The sequence below is a fragment of the Drosophila nasuta genome, chromosome X (genome assembly GCF_023558535.2).
Source record: "Drosophila nasuta strain 15112-1781.00 chromosome X, ASM2355853v1, whole genome shotgun sequence".
In the NCBI taxonomy this organism is placed as follows: Eukaryota; Metazoa; Arthropoda; class Insecta; order Diptera; family Drosophilidae; genus Drosophila; species Drosophila nasuta.
The window spans coordinates 31090207-31110408 of record NC_083459.1 but is presented as its reverse complement, the minus strand read 5'-3'; the positions used below and the strand labels follow the sequence as shown (position 1 = coordinate 31110408).

The 20202-nt window shown below is 36.5% G+C and overlaps 2 protein-coding genes across 2 annotated transcripts in view; one reads left to right on the top strand and one right to left on the bottom strand.

Moving 5' to 3' along the window:
* LOC132795956 (uncharacterized) overlaps positions 1 to 20202 on the top strand; it is a 172855-nt gene that overhangs the window by 120783 nt on the left and 31870 nt on the right. The gene's annotated exons all lie outside the window — the stretch shown is intronic.
* Positions 3402 to 6585, bottom strand: LOC132795342 (uncharacterized). Its single transcript, XM_060806003.1, has 3 exons — positions 6561 to 6585; positions 6347 to 6466; positions 3402 to 5448 (listed from the first exon to the last, which is right to left on the bottom strand). Exons 1-3 carry the CDS (start codon positions 6583 to 6585, stop codon positions 4091 to 4093), a joined length of 1503 nt encoding a protein of 500 aa, XP_060661986.1. The 3' UTR covers positions 3402 to 4090.

Genomic DNA, 20202 nt, shown 5'->3' with positions numbered 1-20202 from the left:
AATTGCTTGCGAGCACAACTACCTTCTGGCATTTTGCCAAAAAAAAAACTCCCACTTCCATCGCAATCTAGTATTTTTGACCCACCCGATTTTTTCGTGTGGTGCGCTGTCACTTTGCCATTTAGCAATTGTTTTCATACCACGCCCCGCTGTCATTTTGCCCATAATAAATTCAAAAGCAGCAGCAACGACAACAGACAACAGACAAAACAAAACAAGACAACTCAGCGCACTCAGCTTGCCAAAAATGTGACACGAACACGAATATTTAATGCCCTTCAAATATTTGATATTTTAATCGAATTACAACAGCATTATTACGAGTATTTTTGCTCACTTTGCTGTTGATATTTGTCCTTTGATTTCGCTGTCAGTTGATGTCTTGCTGCACATCTCATCAATCATTTAGTTAATCTCTCTCTCCCTTGTTTTGTCTATGGCAATAGATTAACAACTATCTTTTGTATTGGCTTTTACATAACATAAATTGTGGCATTTAAAGAAACTGTTAATCATGTTTCCAACTCTCAATGCTTTATATTTTATCTTTATTATTTATAAGCATCAATAAATTTATTAATCGATTATTGAAACATTTGGTTAATTGAGACTTAAAAATTGTTGGTTGCAATTAATTGAAGAAAAATAAAAATAATCGATTAATCAAATGATTTTTTGTATTTGCTTTATACAAACTTCGAATGTTCTACTTGGCTTTCTTTATATTTTTGTATTTTGTTTGCAGTTAGGTCCTATTATTTCTCCATTTATTTTACGCTTTTGTTTAATACATATTTTAATTTGAATTATTAAAAATAGGGAAAACTTTTCAAAATCAGTTGCAATCAATACTGCATATGTTTAGCTCTTGCCCAAAATATATTTTCTTATCGGATTCAAAATTAAAATTATCTGGAATTTTATCTCATCTTCATAGGAAAACATTAATAAAAATTTTCATCAGTTCAATATATTTCTTACATTTTCTTTGTTAAGTATTGCTTTCTGTCATATTTTTCTTTTGTTTTTCATTATTATTTTCTTATATTATATATCTAAAGTTGTCTCATTTTCAAAGGAAGAAATTAGTAGAGGTTTTCATCAGTTCAATATATTCTACATTTTGTTGTAGTTTGAAATGTTTTTTATTTATATATTTTAGCGGCAGTTTTGTATAATTTTTATTTAATATTAAGGATTAGCCACTTAGTTCCTAATCATAGAGATATCTTAGTGTTGTACAACGCTGCCCAAGAAGTGTTATGAACCTTTGTGGGATTAGGCAACAAAAGAAACACAGCAGCGAAGAAAAAAGCACAACAGTGAAAAGAAAAGCAAAAGCAAAGAAAGAAGGAACAAAAAAAAATGAAAAATAAATTATTTTGGCCCTCGCTTCTTCGTCGTCCATTTGTCAGCTGTGTGTTCTATTTGTTTGTGACGCTTCTTTAGCTCTGTCTCTCTGTCTCTGCCTCCTCTCAAACATTTCTCCAGCTTGATGAGATAAGATGTTGTTGTGGGGGGAGACGGGACGGGAGGGGAAGGGGTTTCTATTTTAATATTTTAATACATTATGGCACGCATTTTGTCTCATTATTTGCGACACGAAGCGAAATTTGTGTTTGTGAAAAATGATTTTAATATTGCTCGCAACGTTGCGCAGATTTTCTTTTCATAAATCGACTTCGAGTCTTTATCTGTGTTTTTTTTTTCTTTCTTGTTGTTCTCGTATTTATTTATAGGCCTCGCCCTGCACTCCAGGCAATTAATTAATTGCCTTTGCTTTTGTCTCTCGTTTCTGACCAAATTCTGATTAGTTCCTTCTTCCTTCTGTGTGGAAAGAAAAATGAAACCGAAGTAGACAAAATACCAAAAAACATTGCATACTAATTGCATGTTGTAAAACTCGGGCTCGACATTTATACATTTTTGTTCATCAAACTCGTTTCAGTTCAGGCAGTTGAATTTTAATTAGTTTGCTTTGGCAACAATGCCTTAAAGTCTCAATTCGATGAAGAACTTAAGCTCTTTGCAAAGCAGAAAATGCAAGTCAAAAGAAAATCAAGAGGAAATATTGAGGGCAAAAAATGGAAAAAGCAGGAAAAAATGGTCAAAAGCCTGTTAAAAGTGGGACAGCACAACTACGCGATACCCTGCAAAGATCTTTATTTGGTTATCTTATTATACAAAATCAACAAAATGTTCAACTGCTGATGGCTTTTTACAAGAAGAAGGTTTTGCAAATTTCTGCCGTGTTAAAATTACCACGAACACAAATACTTTCTTGCCCTCTCTCTCTCGCTCTGTGCACATAGCTTGGGGCATGCAACACGGCGCTGCACATTTTTAATTTGAGTGGCATCCGAGTGCGTGTCGCATTTGCCATGCAATGCAATACATGTGTACTTGTATAGTATGTATGCTGCATCTCTATGAATTGCAAATGTGATACCGAACTTTTTCATTGGCATTTTGTGAAATTTGTTGGCCATAAAAAGGCTTCGCTTTAGAGTTGGCTTGGTATCTTTTGTATGTTGTAGTATATCAATATACCATGACAGTGCTATATTTTGATATATGGTATGCTTTGTATTTTGTATGTTTTTGGTATATTTTAAAAAATACTACTCTACTAGTCTTCTCTTATTTGTCTCGTTGAGTAATTAAAATCGTATGTGGTATATTTTGTATGTAATAGTATATACCAAATATACCAATTACAGCCTTTTTCAAGAATAATACTTTATTGTTCTTCTTTTATTTGTCTCATTGAGTAACTAAAATCGTATGTGGTATATTTTGTATGTTGTAGTATATCAATATATCATGACTGTGGTATATTTTGATATATGGTATGCTTTGTAATTTGTATGTTTTTGGTATATTTTAAAAAATACTACTCTATTAGTCTTCTCTTATTTGTCTCTTTGAGTAACTAAAATCGTATGTGGCATCCACTCAATATGTTCTCGATTAGAAGTTGATTTTGCTTAATTTGAAATTTATGGCAACAAAAAAAAAAGTTTGTAGACTGATTTTGTAACTTTGGCATCTTTATAAATAGTTGCTCAACTGTTCTAAATGGTTTAACCTCAACAGCCACTTGAAGTACAAATAAATAAGTTATCTCTGTTGCGCCCACAATTTGTTGTAACTTCATTTTCGTTATCAACCAAAGTAAACAGCAGTGAAACATGAATTTTAATTTCCTAAAGTGTTGTTATACTACAATTTATTCATTATAACAAATATTAGAAATGTTTTCAAGAGCAATTAAATTAGCGCTTATTTTCAATGCTTACTTTCAATTGCTCTAAGATTTATTTGTTTTTATAAATTGCACAAAAAAAAAAATTATAGTACTAATGACGATAAATACTTTATGAATACGAAGACCACTTAAGTTAAAATGCTATACAGAAAACAAAAATTATGGTAGCTTAAATGAAGTACTTAAAGTATGCATTCAAGAAAAAGTTAAAGATAAATTTAAAAAAAAAAAATGAACTTAGTTTGAGAATTTAAAACTTGATTTAAGGATTGGGATAAGGAAATTGAAGTATTGTTATACTTGGTTTGCATTAAGCAAACATTGCCATTGCTTTCAATTGAATTTGGTATATTTTTATACTGAATTTGTGTGCATGCATGTTTCGCTTTGTAAATGCGTCAGTAGATTTTATGCTGCTGACACGTGATTTAAAGATTGGGATTAAGAAACTCAATTATTGTTATACTTGGCTTGCATTAAGCAAACATTGTCACTGCTTTGAATTTAGTTTGGTATATTTTTATATTATATTATATATCTTTCTTGTATGTATAGTTTGCTTTGTTAGCGTTTGTCTGTGTGGGTAATTATTATGCTGCTGACACGGCAAGACATGCACATTGAAATAGAAAAATAGAAAAAGAAGTAAACTCGGAGATGAAGAGAGAGAAAGAGAATTATATGTGAGCAAGGTGTGGTCACGCCTCAGGCCAAAGCTTGTATTCGATTGTTGTGCACGTACACACACACACACACACACACACACTTGAGCTCATGTTTGCGAAAGCAATTAAAATCAAAATCAATAAAAACGTTTCGGTTTTACGACCGGTCAAGCTCACGTTGCTTGGCTAGCACATTCAACATGAGTTTGTCCTTAAATCGCCAGATATTATCATCGCGCACCGATGTTCGATCCGATATTCGATCCATTGTTCGATTCTCAAATTTGCGATAATGCTGCAATTGGCCCAACTCAACGGGGACATGGTATGGACCGCAACTGCCTTGCCACGAGAATGGGAAATGATTGTGCACCGATTGCACGAAGTGCGTTGAATGCAAACACTTGACGTACGAATTGTGATCGGAATGTTCGGCCACACGTTGCACATGTTGCAGCATATGAAATGCACTCGACACTCGCTCGTCCACTGGCCAATCGTTGGGAAAGTAAATGTTGCGAAAACAATAGCTGGCACGTGCTTCACAATTCTCCTCATACGGCGGATCTTCGAGCACTTGGTTGCTATCGCGTTCGAGTTGTTGCAACAACACGGTCCAATTGTGCAACTCGCCCAGGGGCATGATCACCTCATCGACATCAAAGATGCCCACATAATCGAACTCGTAGATGTGACGATAGAAGCAATCCACATAGCACAACACTTCGTTCAAACTCTTGCCCAGCAAATTCAACGTCGGCATCTTGTGCAAAAAACGATGCGGTCGCAATCGCAACAAACCATCCTGCGTCACATAGTGTTGCAACGTGCGGCGTGTCTCTGGCAACAACGACTCGCCACCCAAATCGTAGGCGGTGACACGCTCAGCGCCGAGTAGACGCAACATCTCGAGCCATTCGATCCACCGCTGCGACATCTCCACATGCGGAAAGTTCAGATCCTTGACGCACACCGCGAAGCGTCTGACACGTTTCCGTTGCGGCGCCTCGTAGACGACACGCAACGCATTCGTCGGGCGAGCGCAACGATCGTCAAACACCAGGGAAACCAACTCTGGGACACGTGAACTGCGCGGATTGCTGGGCAACTGACAGCTGAGCAACACGGGATACAATTGACCGGCTTCCGTGCTCCACTCTTTGTACCACACCACCGTCTGTTGTTGCATCGGCACAATGTTGGGCTCAGCATCCGCTTCGTACCACACTTGACAGTAAGCACTCGCCAAGGATCCTGTCATGCTGCTCATCATCGCCAGTATCGTAATGCTGGGCGTGTTAATGATCGCCAGCCGACGATCGTAATACGCGGCATACAAATAATAGTTCACATTGCCACCGAGCGTGTGCTGATAATACTGCTGCTCGATCTGCAAATCCTCAGCGCGTGGATACGGCGCACAGTGGGGGTTGAGGGACCAATTGTTTGCCGCATTGGCAGCCAGCAGCTGTTGCAGCAACAGTGGTTCATTCGGTGTCGTATACGTGATATCGTCTGTGAGAGAGAGGAAGAGAAGCGTGTGTAGTAAGAAGAAGTTGTGTGTTTAAAAGTGGGTGTTATAAATTGAATTTGATTAAAACACAGTTTTTATTGATATTTAAAAAGTATATAACGTAGTTAGTTGCAATCTCATAACTCTTAACTGTAAAATTATTGACAGTGTGCCCAGATGTGTGTTCCAAATGCATATCCAACATTAATAGTAGAATTTTTCGAATTAATATAAATGTCATTCAAGATGTAGAAGTTATTAAGTAAATACTTTTGTATTGGCAACAAGCTGGTATATTTTTAAAGCAGTACTGTATCAATATACCAAATATAGCCTTGTGTGTATGTTTAGTATTTTTGCGGTATATTAATTTGGTATGTTTTGTGAAATATGTTGTGCTATATCAATATATCAAATATAGTCCAATGTATGTTTAGTATTTTTGCGGTTTTTGTGATATAATTTGGTATTTTACAATTTATACCATGCCTTTGATTCAATGTGGGATGCGGGTATTTCACTATCGAGTACACCCGACTTGTTTAATTTACCAGAAGAAAAATTAGAAGATATTCTTATATATTATGTAGAGGAAAGTACTATATCTTAATTGTTTTAAATGTCATTCAGAGCATTTTTATAATTTACCAGTTAGCAGATAGCGAAATTTTACGGAAGAAAGAAAAAGTAATTTGTAATTGCTTGAAATTTTGTTCGATGAATTTCTTTGCGATTTCTACTACGTAGAACTTACTCGAATGTAGTCAAGAACATTTGTTAGCCGCAACTCATAAAATTTAGGAGAACTAATATTACATTACATATAACATGCGGACAGACAGACAGACGGATGGATGGTTGATTTTCGTTGTGGAGAATCAGGGCTCATTATACGCTTACCTTTTGGTCCACGATCAGCGGGCAGCGTGATCGACAGCAGCAACTTTATGCAAGTTGCTGAAATCAAGATCCAAGCGAGCAGCTTGATGATACGCGACAGCTTATGCATCATCATGGCAACTGAAACGAAATGAAATCAAATTCACAACTCGAAAAGTGCAACCAAGCTGTTCATTAGCTAATTGAGCTAGTTGCATTTAACATAGTATTTTACATGTGTTCAGATAGCTCTCGTTCATAGTTCTCCTTCTCCCAATTTGTTTAAAGATTGTCCTCTAAAAATGCAGCTCAACACCCACTGACAAAACTTTACAATTGTTTTTTGTGCTGTCTGTCACACACACTCACTTCAAGTAATTACTTAAGCAACTTTTTAAAAGCGGCAAACAATTGTTACGCAATCCCACATGCAACAGCATCTGCAACTTGCAACTCGTAAACATGCATAAGCCTCTGCTATTATTTAGCATCCAACTTTGCGCACAAAACTTTGTCCGTAGCGCAGCAGAGGAAATAACATAATTTTTAATTGCAAATGAAATTTAAGTATGCTTACTTACGAATGTAAACGTCTGAGCTCTACATGCACAAATATTGATAACAACAAACTGTGATAACTAAAAGTAGGAGACAAGTGTGGAAAACGAATGAATATGGAACGCACTTTTAAGATATGGTTATGAAAGTGAAATACAATGCGATGTGAAATGAGAATAATTCATGTAATTGCACATGGAACGTGTGGAAATAGAACACGGAACGTGTGGAAATGGAACACGGCAAGTGAACAATGAAATGAGTACAATTTATTTAATTACATATGGAACTTGCGAAAATGGAACACGGAACATGTGGAAATGGAACACGGCAACAGATATGGTTATGAAAGTGAAATACAATGCGATGTGAAATGAGTACAATTCATGTAATTGCACATGGAACGTGTGGAAATGGAACACGGCAACAGCAGTGATTTATATCATCTATAAATCGTATAAATTTATGAAAATTAATCATTAATATTTGAATGGAACAATTAGATAATGAAACATTGATACCCTATATGAAATTTAAACAAAGTAAGACTACAAAATATGAACTGGAACAGATGGAAGTGAAACACGTGCATGGAATTTATAAAAGATTAATATTACTTCGAGTGGAACAAGTGGTAATGGAACATTGATAACCCAATCATATTCATATTTGAAATTTAAACAACATAAATAATAAGAAGAATACAAAATGATTTAAATTATAAGAGCCGGGAACAGATGGAAATGAAACACGTACATGCAATTTATAAAAGATTAATATTACTTCGAGTGGAACAAGTGGTAATGGAACATTGTTAACCCAATCATATTCATATTTGAAATTTAAACAAAGTAAATAATAAGACTACGCTGATATAAATTGTATGAACGGGAACAGATGGAAATGAAACACGTGCATGCAATTTATAAAAGATTAATATTACTTCGAGTGGAACAAGTGGTAATAGAACATTGTTTACCCAATCATATTCATATTTGAAATTTAAACAAAGTAAATAATAAGACTACACTGATATAAATTGTATGAACGGGAACAGATGGAAATGAAACACGTGCATGCAATTTATTGTATATCGAGAACTTAAACTAATCATGAGTTCTCGCATCAAAAAGCACTGGCAAATGGAACACGTGCCTTATTAGCATTTTCTAAATATTTCCCCCCCATCATCATCATCATCATCATTGAGTTCGCAGCATCATGACCTTGGATTAAAAGTTTGCTGCATAACTTTATCGTTATGCATTCTGCATAGTATTTTAAACTGAATTGTCCAGCTACATGGCTACACAAGGTAATCGCAGCGCTTCTCTTTCCACCGTTCCCCTTGCCCATTGTCATCTTTGTGTCAGAAAGTTGTGATGTCCACGCATTTTCAAGGGCGCCTAACAAGCTGCAAACAAGGCCTGAACACATGGCTGACATTATTATGGATGGCAGCGTTCCGTTAACGCGCCAAATGGCCACAATGACAAAAGAAATGGACACCCGCCCCACCACCACCTCCTTCACCTTCACCATCACCATCAGCAGTCAAACAAGCCAGCTACAGTTACACCTCCTTCTACCTTCTACCTTCTACAATCTCCTACTCCCTCGTCTTTAACCTCGCCTTCCTCCACACGTCAAACAAGTTGTGCTCCTCAGCCGCCAACTACACAGGGAGAAAACGTTCAATTCTAAATACAGTCGTATTCACTTTTATTCCCTGTCAAATAAAACTCATATAGTAGAAATTCGATAAACTTTCAAAACATATGAAATAAAAAAATTGATTCGCAAATGATCTTTAAACAATTTTTACAAATTGAAGTAGGTTTCTTTTATATTTTATGAAATTTTCTCTTTGAAGCTTTATTAGATAAAGCATAATTATAAAAATAGTATCCAAGTGTAGTTTTTATAATAATTATTGGTTCATATTCATATTTGATCATATTTGTAAAAATCAAGACCGTCTTCCTATACTTTTTGAAATCTCTTTTTGAAACTTTCCTAGACGAAACATAATTATGCATATTTCTTCAAATTGTAATATATTTTTTAAAAATAATCTCAAATCATGATTCATCAAATCTGTAATTTTGTGAAAGCTAATTTGTCAATTATTAATATGAGTAGTGCACAATGATTTCTCTCAGTGTACAATCTCTAACGCCGCCAAACAACAACCTCCGGCCCTGCATCACTTTTACACTGACAAGCCAAGTGTGCGATGTGGTGTTCCCTTCTCTTTCACAATCTCACTCTCTCTCTCTCTCTCTCTCTGTCTCTCTCTTCCTCTTTTACTGTGTGTGGTTTGATGAATTGTTGGAGGTGGGAGCTTTGCGGTGGCGGACAGACTTTGACTGCTCGACGGGGTCGTCACCTGCCTGCTGCATTAAATTATTGATTCGATTTCGCGCGCGATTCCTTTTCTATTGTGGCAAATATTTGAGGCCTGAATGAATTGTTGCCCAGCCGAGAGCTTGAGAGCTGAGAAGACATTGTCAAAGTAAGTTGGCGCCGCGTTGCTTTCTCTCCATCTCTTTCTCTCTTTTTCTTTCTCTGGCTGCTTCTCTTCGTCTTCCCCCCACTCGTTAAGCATTCATTTCAGTTAGTCAATTTTTCATATGCCATCGATGGGTCTCAATGTGTGTGTGTGTGTTGTGTGTGTGCTGAATGCCACGCCCAGCAGCATAACATAGAATCAAATTTATGTGCGTTGTGTGTTGTCCTGTTTGTGTGTGTGTGTGTTCGCGTGTGTATATTTGCCAGCCCACAAACAAGACATAATCAATCACTTAACCCAAAAAATAATAATGGGGAAATGCGCGTCGCCTAACGTTCGTTTCAATTAAAGTTTCGCTTTCATTCACTTAGTCACAGCCAACACAGTCTCAGCGAAATGTTGATGGACACTATTGAATTGACAGTTCACAAAGTAAAGCTCACGAAATAAAGCTTTGAAATTGAAATCATAGAATTTTATTTATATATTCACATAACTATATATTTAATGTATGCTTTAAATCATTTCACTTCTAAGAAAATTAATTTCAAAGCATAATTTTAAGGAAAATGTTGTTTCAAGTGCAGCATTTAATGTTAGTTGTCAACGCTTCATACATATATATTATTTTTGATCTATAGATTTTACAACACATTATAAGAGACTTATACTTATTATTTAAATTATTAAACTTCGTGCTGCAGACATTCATTTAAAAAGAAAAGTGAAGTGTGGCAACGTCGCTTTAAATCGTTGATTGAATTCAAAGTCTGCGAATGATTTCTTAAAATTCAAATGAGGCAGACGAATTTTAGTTTGTGCAGCAATTTGCGAAAGAAACTGATGCTAATACTTTAAATTTGTAAATTTTAAACTGCGTGCTGCATTTCTTATTTAAAATGAACAAAAGTGAAGTGTGGCAACGTCGCTTTAAATCGTTGATTCAATTCAAAGTCTGAGAATGTTTTTTGCAAAATTCAAATGAGGCACAAAAATTGTAGTTTGCAGCAATTTGCGTAAGAATAGACTTAATGATTGATTTCATCAAGGTCCACACACAGGTTGAAGCTCCTCTCCCTCATGCACCTTTCATTTCGCGCAGTGCATAGGAATAATAGCATTTTTGATTTGGGCAAAAAGCAGATGAGCAGAGAGGGGCAGCGACATGGCGAGCGGGTTACTGTTGAGGGAAAGAAAGAGGAAGAGAGGTTCGGTTACGTTTTGGGCAACTGTGCGACGGAAGCAACCAATTTCCGGCTTGCAGCAAGCGACGTCCTAGTTCACTTTGCATACATTTAGGCGCTCTGGGCACACACACTCACACTCACACTCATGCACGGACACACACACACGCGCACGCATCAAGCAATTTCGCCTATCATGCGATGGCGTCGCTCAACTGCGAACAATGCGAGCCAACGAAAAGGGGTTGGAGCGGGGCGGGGCGGGGCGGGTTTGCCTGCAGCATGGAGTTCCCCATGGGTTTTGCTCGAGAGAGAAGCCAGAGAGACATCATAAATCTGTTGCTCATTGTTGTTGCTGCCTGCTGCTGCTGATGCTGCTGCTCATGTTGCTGCTGTAATTGAAGCAATGACGCACACAAAATTTGTTACAGTACACACAAATGCCCCAACTCCTCGGCACCTCCCGCCCCTTGGGCACATCAAAGTCAATTTGCTTGAAAGTAATTTGTTTTCATAGAAAGCGCCAAGTGGTAAGTGTTCCAGCGCTCCATACTCCATCGAAGGTATCGAAGAAAAAGTTCGCGAATGCATTTCACAGCGAGACATTCCTAGTCGACTATGCTCGACTTTGTTATACCTCACTTAGTGGCCAAACGCAGTTATGAATGAAACAAACTTTGCATGCTAAGCACTCACATCTCCCTTAGTGGCCACTATAGCTATTGCTGTTAGTGTTTAATGTTCTTTTTTTAATGTAATGTATTGAGTGAGACAATTTCATTTTGTCACCTAGCCGCATCTCACTTAGTGGCCAAACGCAGTTATGAATGAAACAAACCCTGCATGCTAAGCACTCACATCTCGCTTAGTGGCCACTATGCGGCGATAAATAACGCCCTTAGTAGCTATTCTTAGAATAAAAATGCTAACTCAAAAAAGAAGCATACCATAGCTATCTTCTTTTTTTAATGTATTGAGTGAGACAATTTCATTTTGTCACCTAACCGCATCTCACTTAGTGGCCAACTGCAGTTATAAATGCAATTCTTTAGCACATTGCACGCTTCAGTTTTAATAATCGTTGTCAGAAAGGCAACAACTGTCTTCTCTAAGAAATTATTCAATTACCATATATCGAAATCTGCAGACCTTAAGTTTTTGAATTTGAACAAATATGCAATTAATGAACAGTTACTATCAATGATTTGCATCACTTGCGAATCACATTGATTCGATGAGAATGTATTTTCTAGCATCGAATCTAATTCAATCAGTTAGTTCGCTAATTTGCAATACTCTCGCCACACTCAACACATCGGATCGGGTATACTGATCGACTAACCCTTGGAAGCAGCTGCCCAGCAGCAGTCTCCCCTCCCGGCGTCTTGTCGCCTGCTTCGACTGGAAATCACATTTTGCCGCACATTTAGCATAATTTAGCACTTCATTACGAGTACAAGGCGCGCAGGGCACAAAGCAAAAGCCACAACACCATCCACAACAGCTGCCTGCCTCCAAAGTTTTCTACTTCCCTCCTCCACTCACTCACTCTGTTCTCTGCTTTCTCCACCACCACTCCACTCGCTGATAAGCTTTGGCAAGTTGACGCACGGCTTAGGCGATTTGTGGCACTGAGCAAATTGACAAAATCTCAAGTCGAAAGTTGCAGGTATCCAAATGCGTCTAGTCGTAGTATGTGGCAAAGTGATTATTATGCCCAAAGACAGCCCCAACGACAACGAATTCATCTACAAATCACCCCTTACATTGGGAAACTTAACTAATCCCCCCTGCCTAGCCCAGATCTCTAACTTTAACTCGAACTTTTGCTACCGCAACGCGGTGACACTTGAGTTTCAGCTATTCCTCATGTAAAGTTCTTATCTGAGGAGAGGACATGATATATTCTGTATCTTCCAGCAAGCAGTAAGAATACTCTTTAAAGAATTTATATTTCTTTCAACATGATGCATTCTTACTATCGATAGTTATTATATTGTTTGTCAGTTATTGACATGACTAAGAAGATTCTTGCATTTCTCTTTTATTACTACGCATTATTATTAATACTCTCGATATGAAACTTATTTGTGCCTTACAAGCAGCGAGAAAGAATACTCTGCAATGCTTGCTTACTATCGATAGCTTTTATAGTGTTTGTTAGCTATCGATATGAATAAACAGATTCTCGCATTTCTCTTTGTATATTACACATTATTGTCATAGTTGCAATGAACTAAAACTTATTTCAAGTAATGCAGAACGAATAGTAAGTATCACTCTTACTATCGATAGTTTGTATACCGTGAAATATCGATAACACCGTTTGTGTAATATTAAAAGCTCGCGACATAAAATTTACTTGTAGTAATGCTAACATAGAGAGACTCTCAAAGCAAGCTTTAAATAGTTATTGCAATTTATATTTTTCTCAACTTGATACTTGATTCATTCTATCGAAATTTTGTATGCTGTTTGTCAGCTATCGAATGACTAATTTCTCTTTGTATACATTTCTCTTTGTATACAACAAAATATTACTTAAGTTGTAATATACTTTTGTATAACAACTTAAAATATAGTAATGATAAAGTCTGCACTTTAAATAAAATCTGATTTTATTAATGCTCTAATTAGTTTTGTTACAGCATGTGCACTTTTGGTCGCCCTGCGGCTTCAATTAGTTGCTGGAATCTTCTCAGCAGCATTTCAGCAACTAACGAATGTCCTGCTTCCATTGTTGTTGTAACTTGCAGTTGAACATTCGAGTATTTTGGTTAGCAGTGTGTCCAACCAAAAGCTGAATTGCAGTTGAGCGTGCGTGTTGTTTGTGAAAAAGTCATTTGCATTTGGTATTCGAGTCGTTCGTCATTCGTTGTTCGTTGTTCGTTGTTCGTCGCTCGGCCACAGCCACAAAATTGCTGCTCCGATGGCTCTTCAAAATGAACACGTGTGCAGAGCAGTCAACACAGTTTTGCGGTGCTCAGTTTATTGGCCAATTTGCAAGTTGATTAGCCTCCCAAAAAAGTGAAGAGAGAGAAGCGGATGTGCAACAATACACATAGTATAAGTTGCAAGTGGCAAAATTGCATTACAATTGAAGTGCACGACGACAACTTTGACGGCTATAAACTTGAATTGCTGATTACGCATACGCAGCGTTGCATTTTCGTTTAAACTTGTATTTCAATAATCTGCCTTTGCATGTAATTTTTGCTGCTGGTGTCGCATAATTCGAAAATTGAAATTGCCGTCACGTACATAACGCCGGCAGCGACGACGACGACGTCGACGCTGCGTCACTTGTCAACATGAATTTCCAATTTTCTGTTAACGCCGTCGCGCCATTTTATGTTGCCATTTTTCGGTGAAGGAGGAGGTGTCATAGGGGGGCAGAGGGGGAGGGGTATATACATTATACCCTAACCTCGAAATGTCATCGAAGCTTTGCTCAAGTGCTTTGTGCCCCGAGGCTGACAACAACAAGCGAATCCACAACCGAATCGAACCGAAACCAAATCCAAAGCAGGCCAAAACCAAATCCCATTCCCCTCTCCTCCTCCCAATCCCTCCACCCTTCATCCCCCCAATCGCCATTGACATACAGAATGTTGAACAACCCTATGGGCATAAATATGTTTATAATTGACAGTCGGTTCGGCTGAAGCCATTACTGCAAATGATTTGCTTTGTGGCGATGGCAACTCTGTGTTGTCAACTGGTGGCAACCCTGTCTCATTGTCGTGTTATGGCAACTCTATTCCAACAGTGTCAAACTGTTTATTACTCGACAACTCTTGGTACTAAAATTAGTTGATAAATTATTGACAAATTCTCAATTGTCTCGACAAAATGTCAAGAGTAAAGTGACAAAACAAATGTTTTGCTTTGTGACGATGGCAACTCTGTGTTGTCAACTGGTGTAAGGGTGGCAACCCCGTCTCAACAAACATTTGTCTCATTGTCTCTATTCCAAATGGGTTTCAACAGACCTTCAAACTTTCATTACTTGGCCACTCTTGGTACTAAAATTAGTTGATAAACTCAATTGATTGACAAAGTGCCAAAACAAATGACGATGGCAACTCTGCTCTCAACTGGTGTAAGGTAACCCTGTCTCAAAAACATTTACATATTATGGCAACTCTAGCCATTTCTCTCTCTCTCTCTCTTAATCTTTCTAAAATATCGATACATTACACTCCTTGATGTCGATATATCAAATGCAAGCAAAAATCGCTGACTGATTGCAGCTACATCGGATAGTAAATAGACGAAATTTTATCTTTTCCAGCTAATAAATTATGTAAATAATTGAAATTGAATTAGTCGTATTAAATGCTGAAGTGAGGCAAATGAAATTCAATGGAGAAAAAAACTTTTTTTATTTACCATATATTTTTGGTCACTCACCTCGAAAAGTTTTGAAATGTGTGTTGAGGATATTTCTCCCTCTCCTACTTCCACTCGCTCTCTCTCTCTCTGTTTTGCTTTCTCCATCCATTTTTTTCTGTGTGTTTGTAGTCAGCATTATCAGGATTTTGATGAAAGGCAAACAGCGTTTCATTCGCACAGCAAAATTAGTTGACATTTATGCAAATGCATGCCGGGCACCCTCGCCTCGTCCATTAAAACTGAGAGAGTGTGTAAAGCAAACCTTTCCTTCTTGCAAACATACAAATGAACTGGACATCGACATCGGTCGAGAGCAGCTTATCGCAGAGAGCAGCAGCAGAGAGTGAGAGTAAAGTGAGAATCTTAACTCAATTATTTATGGTGGGCAAATGGGAACGCATATTTACCTAAAGCACGGCATTTGCTTTCGCTGTCCAGCTGATCATCGCCAGGCCTGAAAGTTAATCTTACCTTCTCTGTGAGTTTGCAAACCGTTGTCCAGCTTATCGCAAAGCTAGCATCATTTTCTCTCTCTCTAACCCCTTGTGAGAACTTTTAATTTTATTCAACGTTTTCTGTTTTGTGCTTTAATCTGTGCTTGTTTTTTTGGCAGCCAGTCGAGATTTTGTAAATTAATAATAAAGAAATTTTCATGCTTACGCGCAGATGAGCAGCATCCAAAGCAGGCAAAGGCAAAGCAATTTACTTTAAAGTTTTGCATTTTTCTTATCTCACTTCTGTTGCTGTTGTTTGTTTGTTGCTTTGCTTTGCTTTGCTTTTTTCTGTTCCAGTCAAAAACATTGTCGGACACACAAAAATGTTGCGCATACGCCGTGTGTGGCACAAAAAAAAAAAAGTGGAAAATAAAACAAACATTAGACGTCACGTACGCTGTGAAAAGTAACCATCAAAGCATCGATTTTAAGCGCTTGGTGTTACTTCTTACAGTGAATGCGATGCCCGAAAGTTCAACACAAACAAAAAAACAAAGTGCAATTTGTGAAATGTAAACTAGTTGCAAGTGAAAAGTGTAAAGTGAAAAGTGAAGAGTGAAGAGTGGATAGTGTAAAGTAGAAAAGTAGAAAAGTGAAATGAAATGCTGCTAATGCGATCATCCAAATGTGTCCACACACTCACACACACACACACACTCACACTTTAGACAATCATTCGTTTTCACATTCAATCACTCATCGTCACAATCACAACACGTGAACAAAACGCAGAAAAAAAAGGAAAGCTTACACACACACACACACACGAGTAAAACTCGGTCACGTTGCTTTGCTGGGGAAATTGAAAAACGCTTTTTTCTTTTACATTTCGATTTCTTTTTTTTTCTGTGCTGTGTTTGTTTGCGTCTTTGTGCGCCGTTTGTTTTTTTGCCCTAAATCTGAAGGTTATCACAACTTTCACATCAACTTTTGTCACATTCTCTCAAATCGCATTTTCATTCCATTGCACATTCGCATCTAATGCCAAATCGAATTCGAAGAAACAAAAATTTGATTGTGCAATTGCTCTTCTTCTTTTATATTTTGTGATTTTATCAGTATTTTGGTATTTTTTAAGCGTTGGTATTTAAATTTATGTTTGCCACAACTTTTACAACTGTTTTGTGAGCATTAAAAAAATGTTTACATACTTTTTGGTATATTTCTGACACGTAATATTGATGTCAATCAATCATCTAAAAAAGCTCGTAATATTCGTAACCAAACATTTTATTGCACGCTTTTCATCACTGCTATTTTAACGCATTCAAAGTGCGGTTAGATGGATTTGTATTTTTTTTTTTGTCCATTTCCTTACGCAGTTTTATCAATTGAATTGTACTTGCTTTTTGCTGCGATTGTCGATGGTTGATTGTTGTTTTCTTTCGCTTGACTTTGAGGCTTTTTGTGTGTGTGTATTGAACGCGAACGTCTGTTTACAACTTTTGATAACAAGCAAAACGGTGACAAAGCTTCCCCCTAAAGTGTGTGGGGAAAGGAAATCATAGCAATGCGTTGGCAATGTTAAAAAGTTGAAAAACGAGAACCCAATTGGCACTTAGAAGGGCCAATATAAATTGTTCCTTGCCTGGCAATTAGCAATCGAGCATCAAATGCAAATAAAAAAAAACAAAGTGAAAAGTGAAGGAGGAGGTTTTTTTTTTTTTTTTGGCGTTCACTTTGTAGAGGAGTCGAGTGCTTTTTTCTTTTTTGCTGGCTAATGTTTATAATGTTTATTTGCTGCTGACCTTATTGTCAGCCATTGACATCATTAATGATGCCTCAAGTGTCCTCCATTTAGGCTGAACGAGCATCAAGAGAACAAATAAACCAAATGGCAAAAATACACGCTGAAAATGCGAGATGATGGCTGGACTTTTGGGGAGAGATTGAAGTGGCAGCTTAATGCCCCAAAATGCAAGTACATGGCGACAACGCGCTGAAAATCACGCCCCCAGCCCACTTCAAACAAACAGAAAGTTGGACAACAAAAAACAACAAAAATAATACGAGTAGAAGCATAAAAAACAAAAAATTAAGAGAAGTGACAAAATAAGAAACACAAAGTGAGAGAAGAGCAAAAAAGAGGAAATGCGAAACGATGCGCAACAAATTCAAATAGAAAGATAAAAAAAAAAAAAACAAAACAATCTAACAAGAAAGTAGAAACAAAGTCAAATGTGCTGCTTGACTTTTTGGTTGGGTCTCTTTTTTTAGGTCCTTTCTCTTGCTAGCTGACAATGACGAGAAGAGATGAGAATTTTCTGTGTTGCGGCACTTCATTCTCATGCAACGAACGCCAAAATTGATGGCCTGCCACCGATATGGTGAAAAGCCATATTACACAGCACAAAGCCAATTACACACACACACACATACAAATATAGGCAATGAATGTGTGTGTAAAATTAATGAAAAGTCACATTGCGACATGAAACACCGACAAATCAAACATTTGCAATCTAATATTATAAAAAAAATAGCTACAAATGTAGCCAAAAAAAGCTATAGTCGAGTGTGCTCAACCGAGAAATACCCCATAACCAAAAATATACCAAATAATATACCACAAATATACTGAAACATTGCAAAGGCTATATTTGGTTTATCGCTATAGTATTACATTCAAAATATACCATAGAAGTCAAAATATACCAAACCTATATACCGCAAATATACTGAAACATTGCAAAGGCTATATTTAGTTTATCGCTATAGTATTACATTCAAAATATACCATAGAAGTCAAAATATACCAAATAATATACCGTAAATATACTGAAACATTGCAAAGGCTATATTTGGTTTATCGCTAGAGTATTACATTCAAAATATACCGTAGAAGTCAAAATATACCAAACTTATATACCCAATAACCAAAAATATACCAAATAATATACCGCAAGTATACTGAAACATTGCAAAGGCTATATTTGGTTTATGGCTATAGTATTACATTCAAAATACACCGTAAAAGTCAAAATATACCAAACTTACATACCCCTTAACCAAAAATATACCAAATAATATACCGCAAATATACTGAAACATTTCAAAGGCTATATTTGGTTTATCGCTATAGTATTACATTCAAAATATACCGTAGAAGTCAAAATATACCAAGCTTATATACCGCAAAAATGCAAAAATATACCCGACAAATCAAACATTTGCAATCTAATATTATAAAAAATAGCTACAGATGTCGTCAACAATATACAAAAAAATAACTTGCAGAAAAAGCTATAGTCGAGTGTGCTCAACCGAGAAATACCCCATAACCAAAAATATACCAAAAAATATACCGCAAAAATATTCAGACATTGCAAAGGCTATATTTGGTTTATCGCTATAGTATTACATTCAAAATATACCGTATAAGTCAAAATATACCAAACTTATATACCGCAAAAATACTGCTAAAATATACCAGAGATGCCAAAATTTACCAGATTGACAGCCAAAGCAGCTAAAACGTAATGAAAAACAAATATACATATGTACATATAATATAAATATAATATAAATATAAATGGAAATGAGATGAGATGATTTCACAATATAAACAAAAAATAAAACAAATATAAAATGAATTGTGAGCATTGCAAAAAAGTCAAGATAAATAATATCAATTCAAAATATAAATTGATAAGAGTACTTTAATTATAACTTTTTATAATAAGTTATAATAATTGCAATTTATATGGAAGCAAACAATATTTTCCAATTACCAATAACTTATGTCAACGTAGATTTAACGAGTTCCATTTTTTAATTTATATATAAATTATATATACATTTTATATTATTTGTGTAGTATTTCTGATAATTTGATTTTAATGTTGCATTAACAAACTTTTCAAGCTTCAATTTAAATTAACTAAATATATTTTCAACATTGTTGAGGATTAGTTTTCTTAGTTTTGCTTTGCAATAATTGCAGCTACAGCTGTTAAATATTGTCAGCATTATTTTAATAAAAGAAATTCACTATAGAAAATATGGAATATGGAATTGAATGTTAATTTTTTGATCGTCCCAAAGTGAAAACTGTTTAAAAGCAATTGCCAAGTAAATGCAAATGTTATGAAATCAAAAAGCAGACAAGATTCGTTGCATTGGCATGCCTTGGCTTTGATTTTGACTTTGACTTTGACTTTGACTCTGGTATTTCTTGCATAAGCCCAGTTTTAGTTCAATATGCCAACACAAAAGTGGCAACAAAATGCGGCAGATGTTGCAGGTCATCATGCAACGCTCATGTTGTTGTCCTTTGCTTTGTGCGCTTTGTTCCTAGGTTGCAAACTCACAAAAGCCAATGGCAACGTTGTGGCAACTGAGGTATTTGCCACATGCGCTGCCTGCCACATGCAGCACTGCAGCATTGTGGCATTGTGTTAGCGGAAATCCTTTTTTCTCTCTCTCCCTCTCCCTCTCGCAAAACACTATCGCATAACCATTTTTCGGCCAATGCCACACAATCGAAAAACACACCCAAAAAACGATACTCAACAGCTTTAATGCACAAAGCACTTTGTGTGTTTTGCATATGAAATAATGCGGACAAATTAATGCAAATGCGGACAGCACAACAAAGGGAATTCAAGTCACAAAAGAGCGACAGCAAAATTGATACCATAAAATGAATGGAAATCGAGAGTGTTGTAGAGAAAATTATATAGTTTTAGCGATGAAATTGATGTAATTAAATGTGCTTGATGCCTGAATTACACC

Coding starts and splice junctions, on each gene's coding strand:
- LOC132795342 (XM_060806003.1), bottom strand. CDS start 6,585: ATGAACGAGAGCTATCTGAACACAT. Junction 6,467..6,560: donor CGAGAGCTATCTGAACACAT/GTAAAATACTAT, acceptor ATTTCGTTTCAG/TTGCCATGATGATGCATAAG. Junction 5,449..6,346: donor CGCTGATCGTGGACCAAAAG/GTAAGCGTATAA, acceptor TCTCTCTCACAG/ACGATATCACGTATACGACA.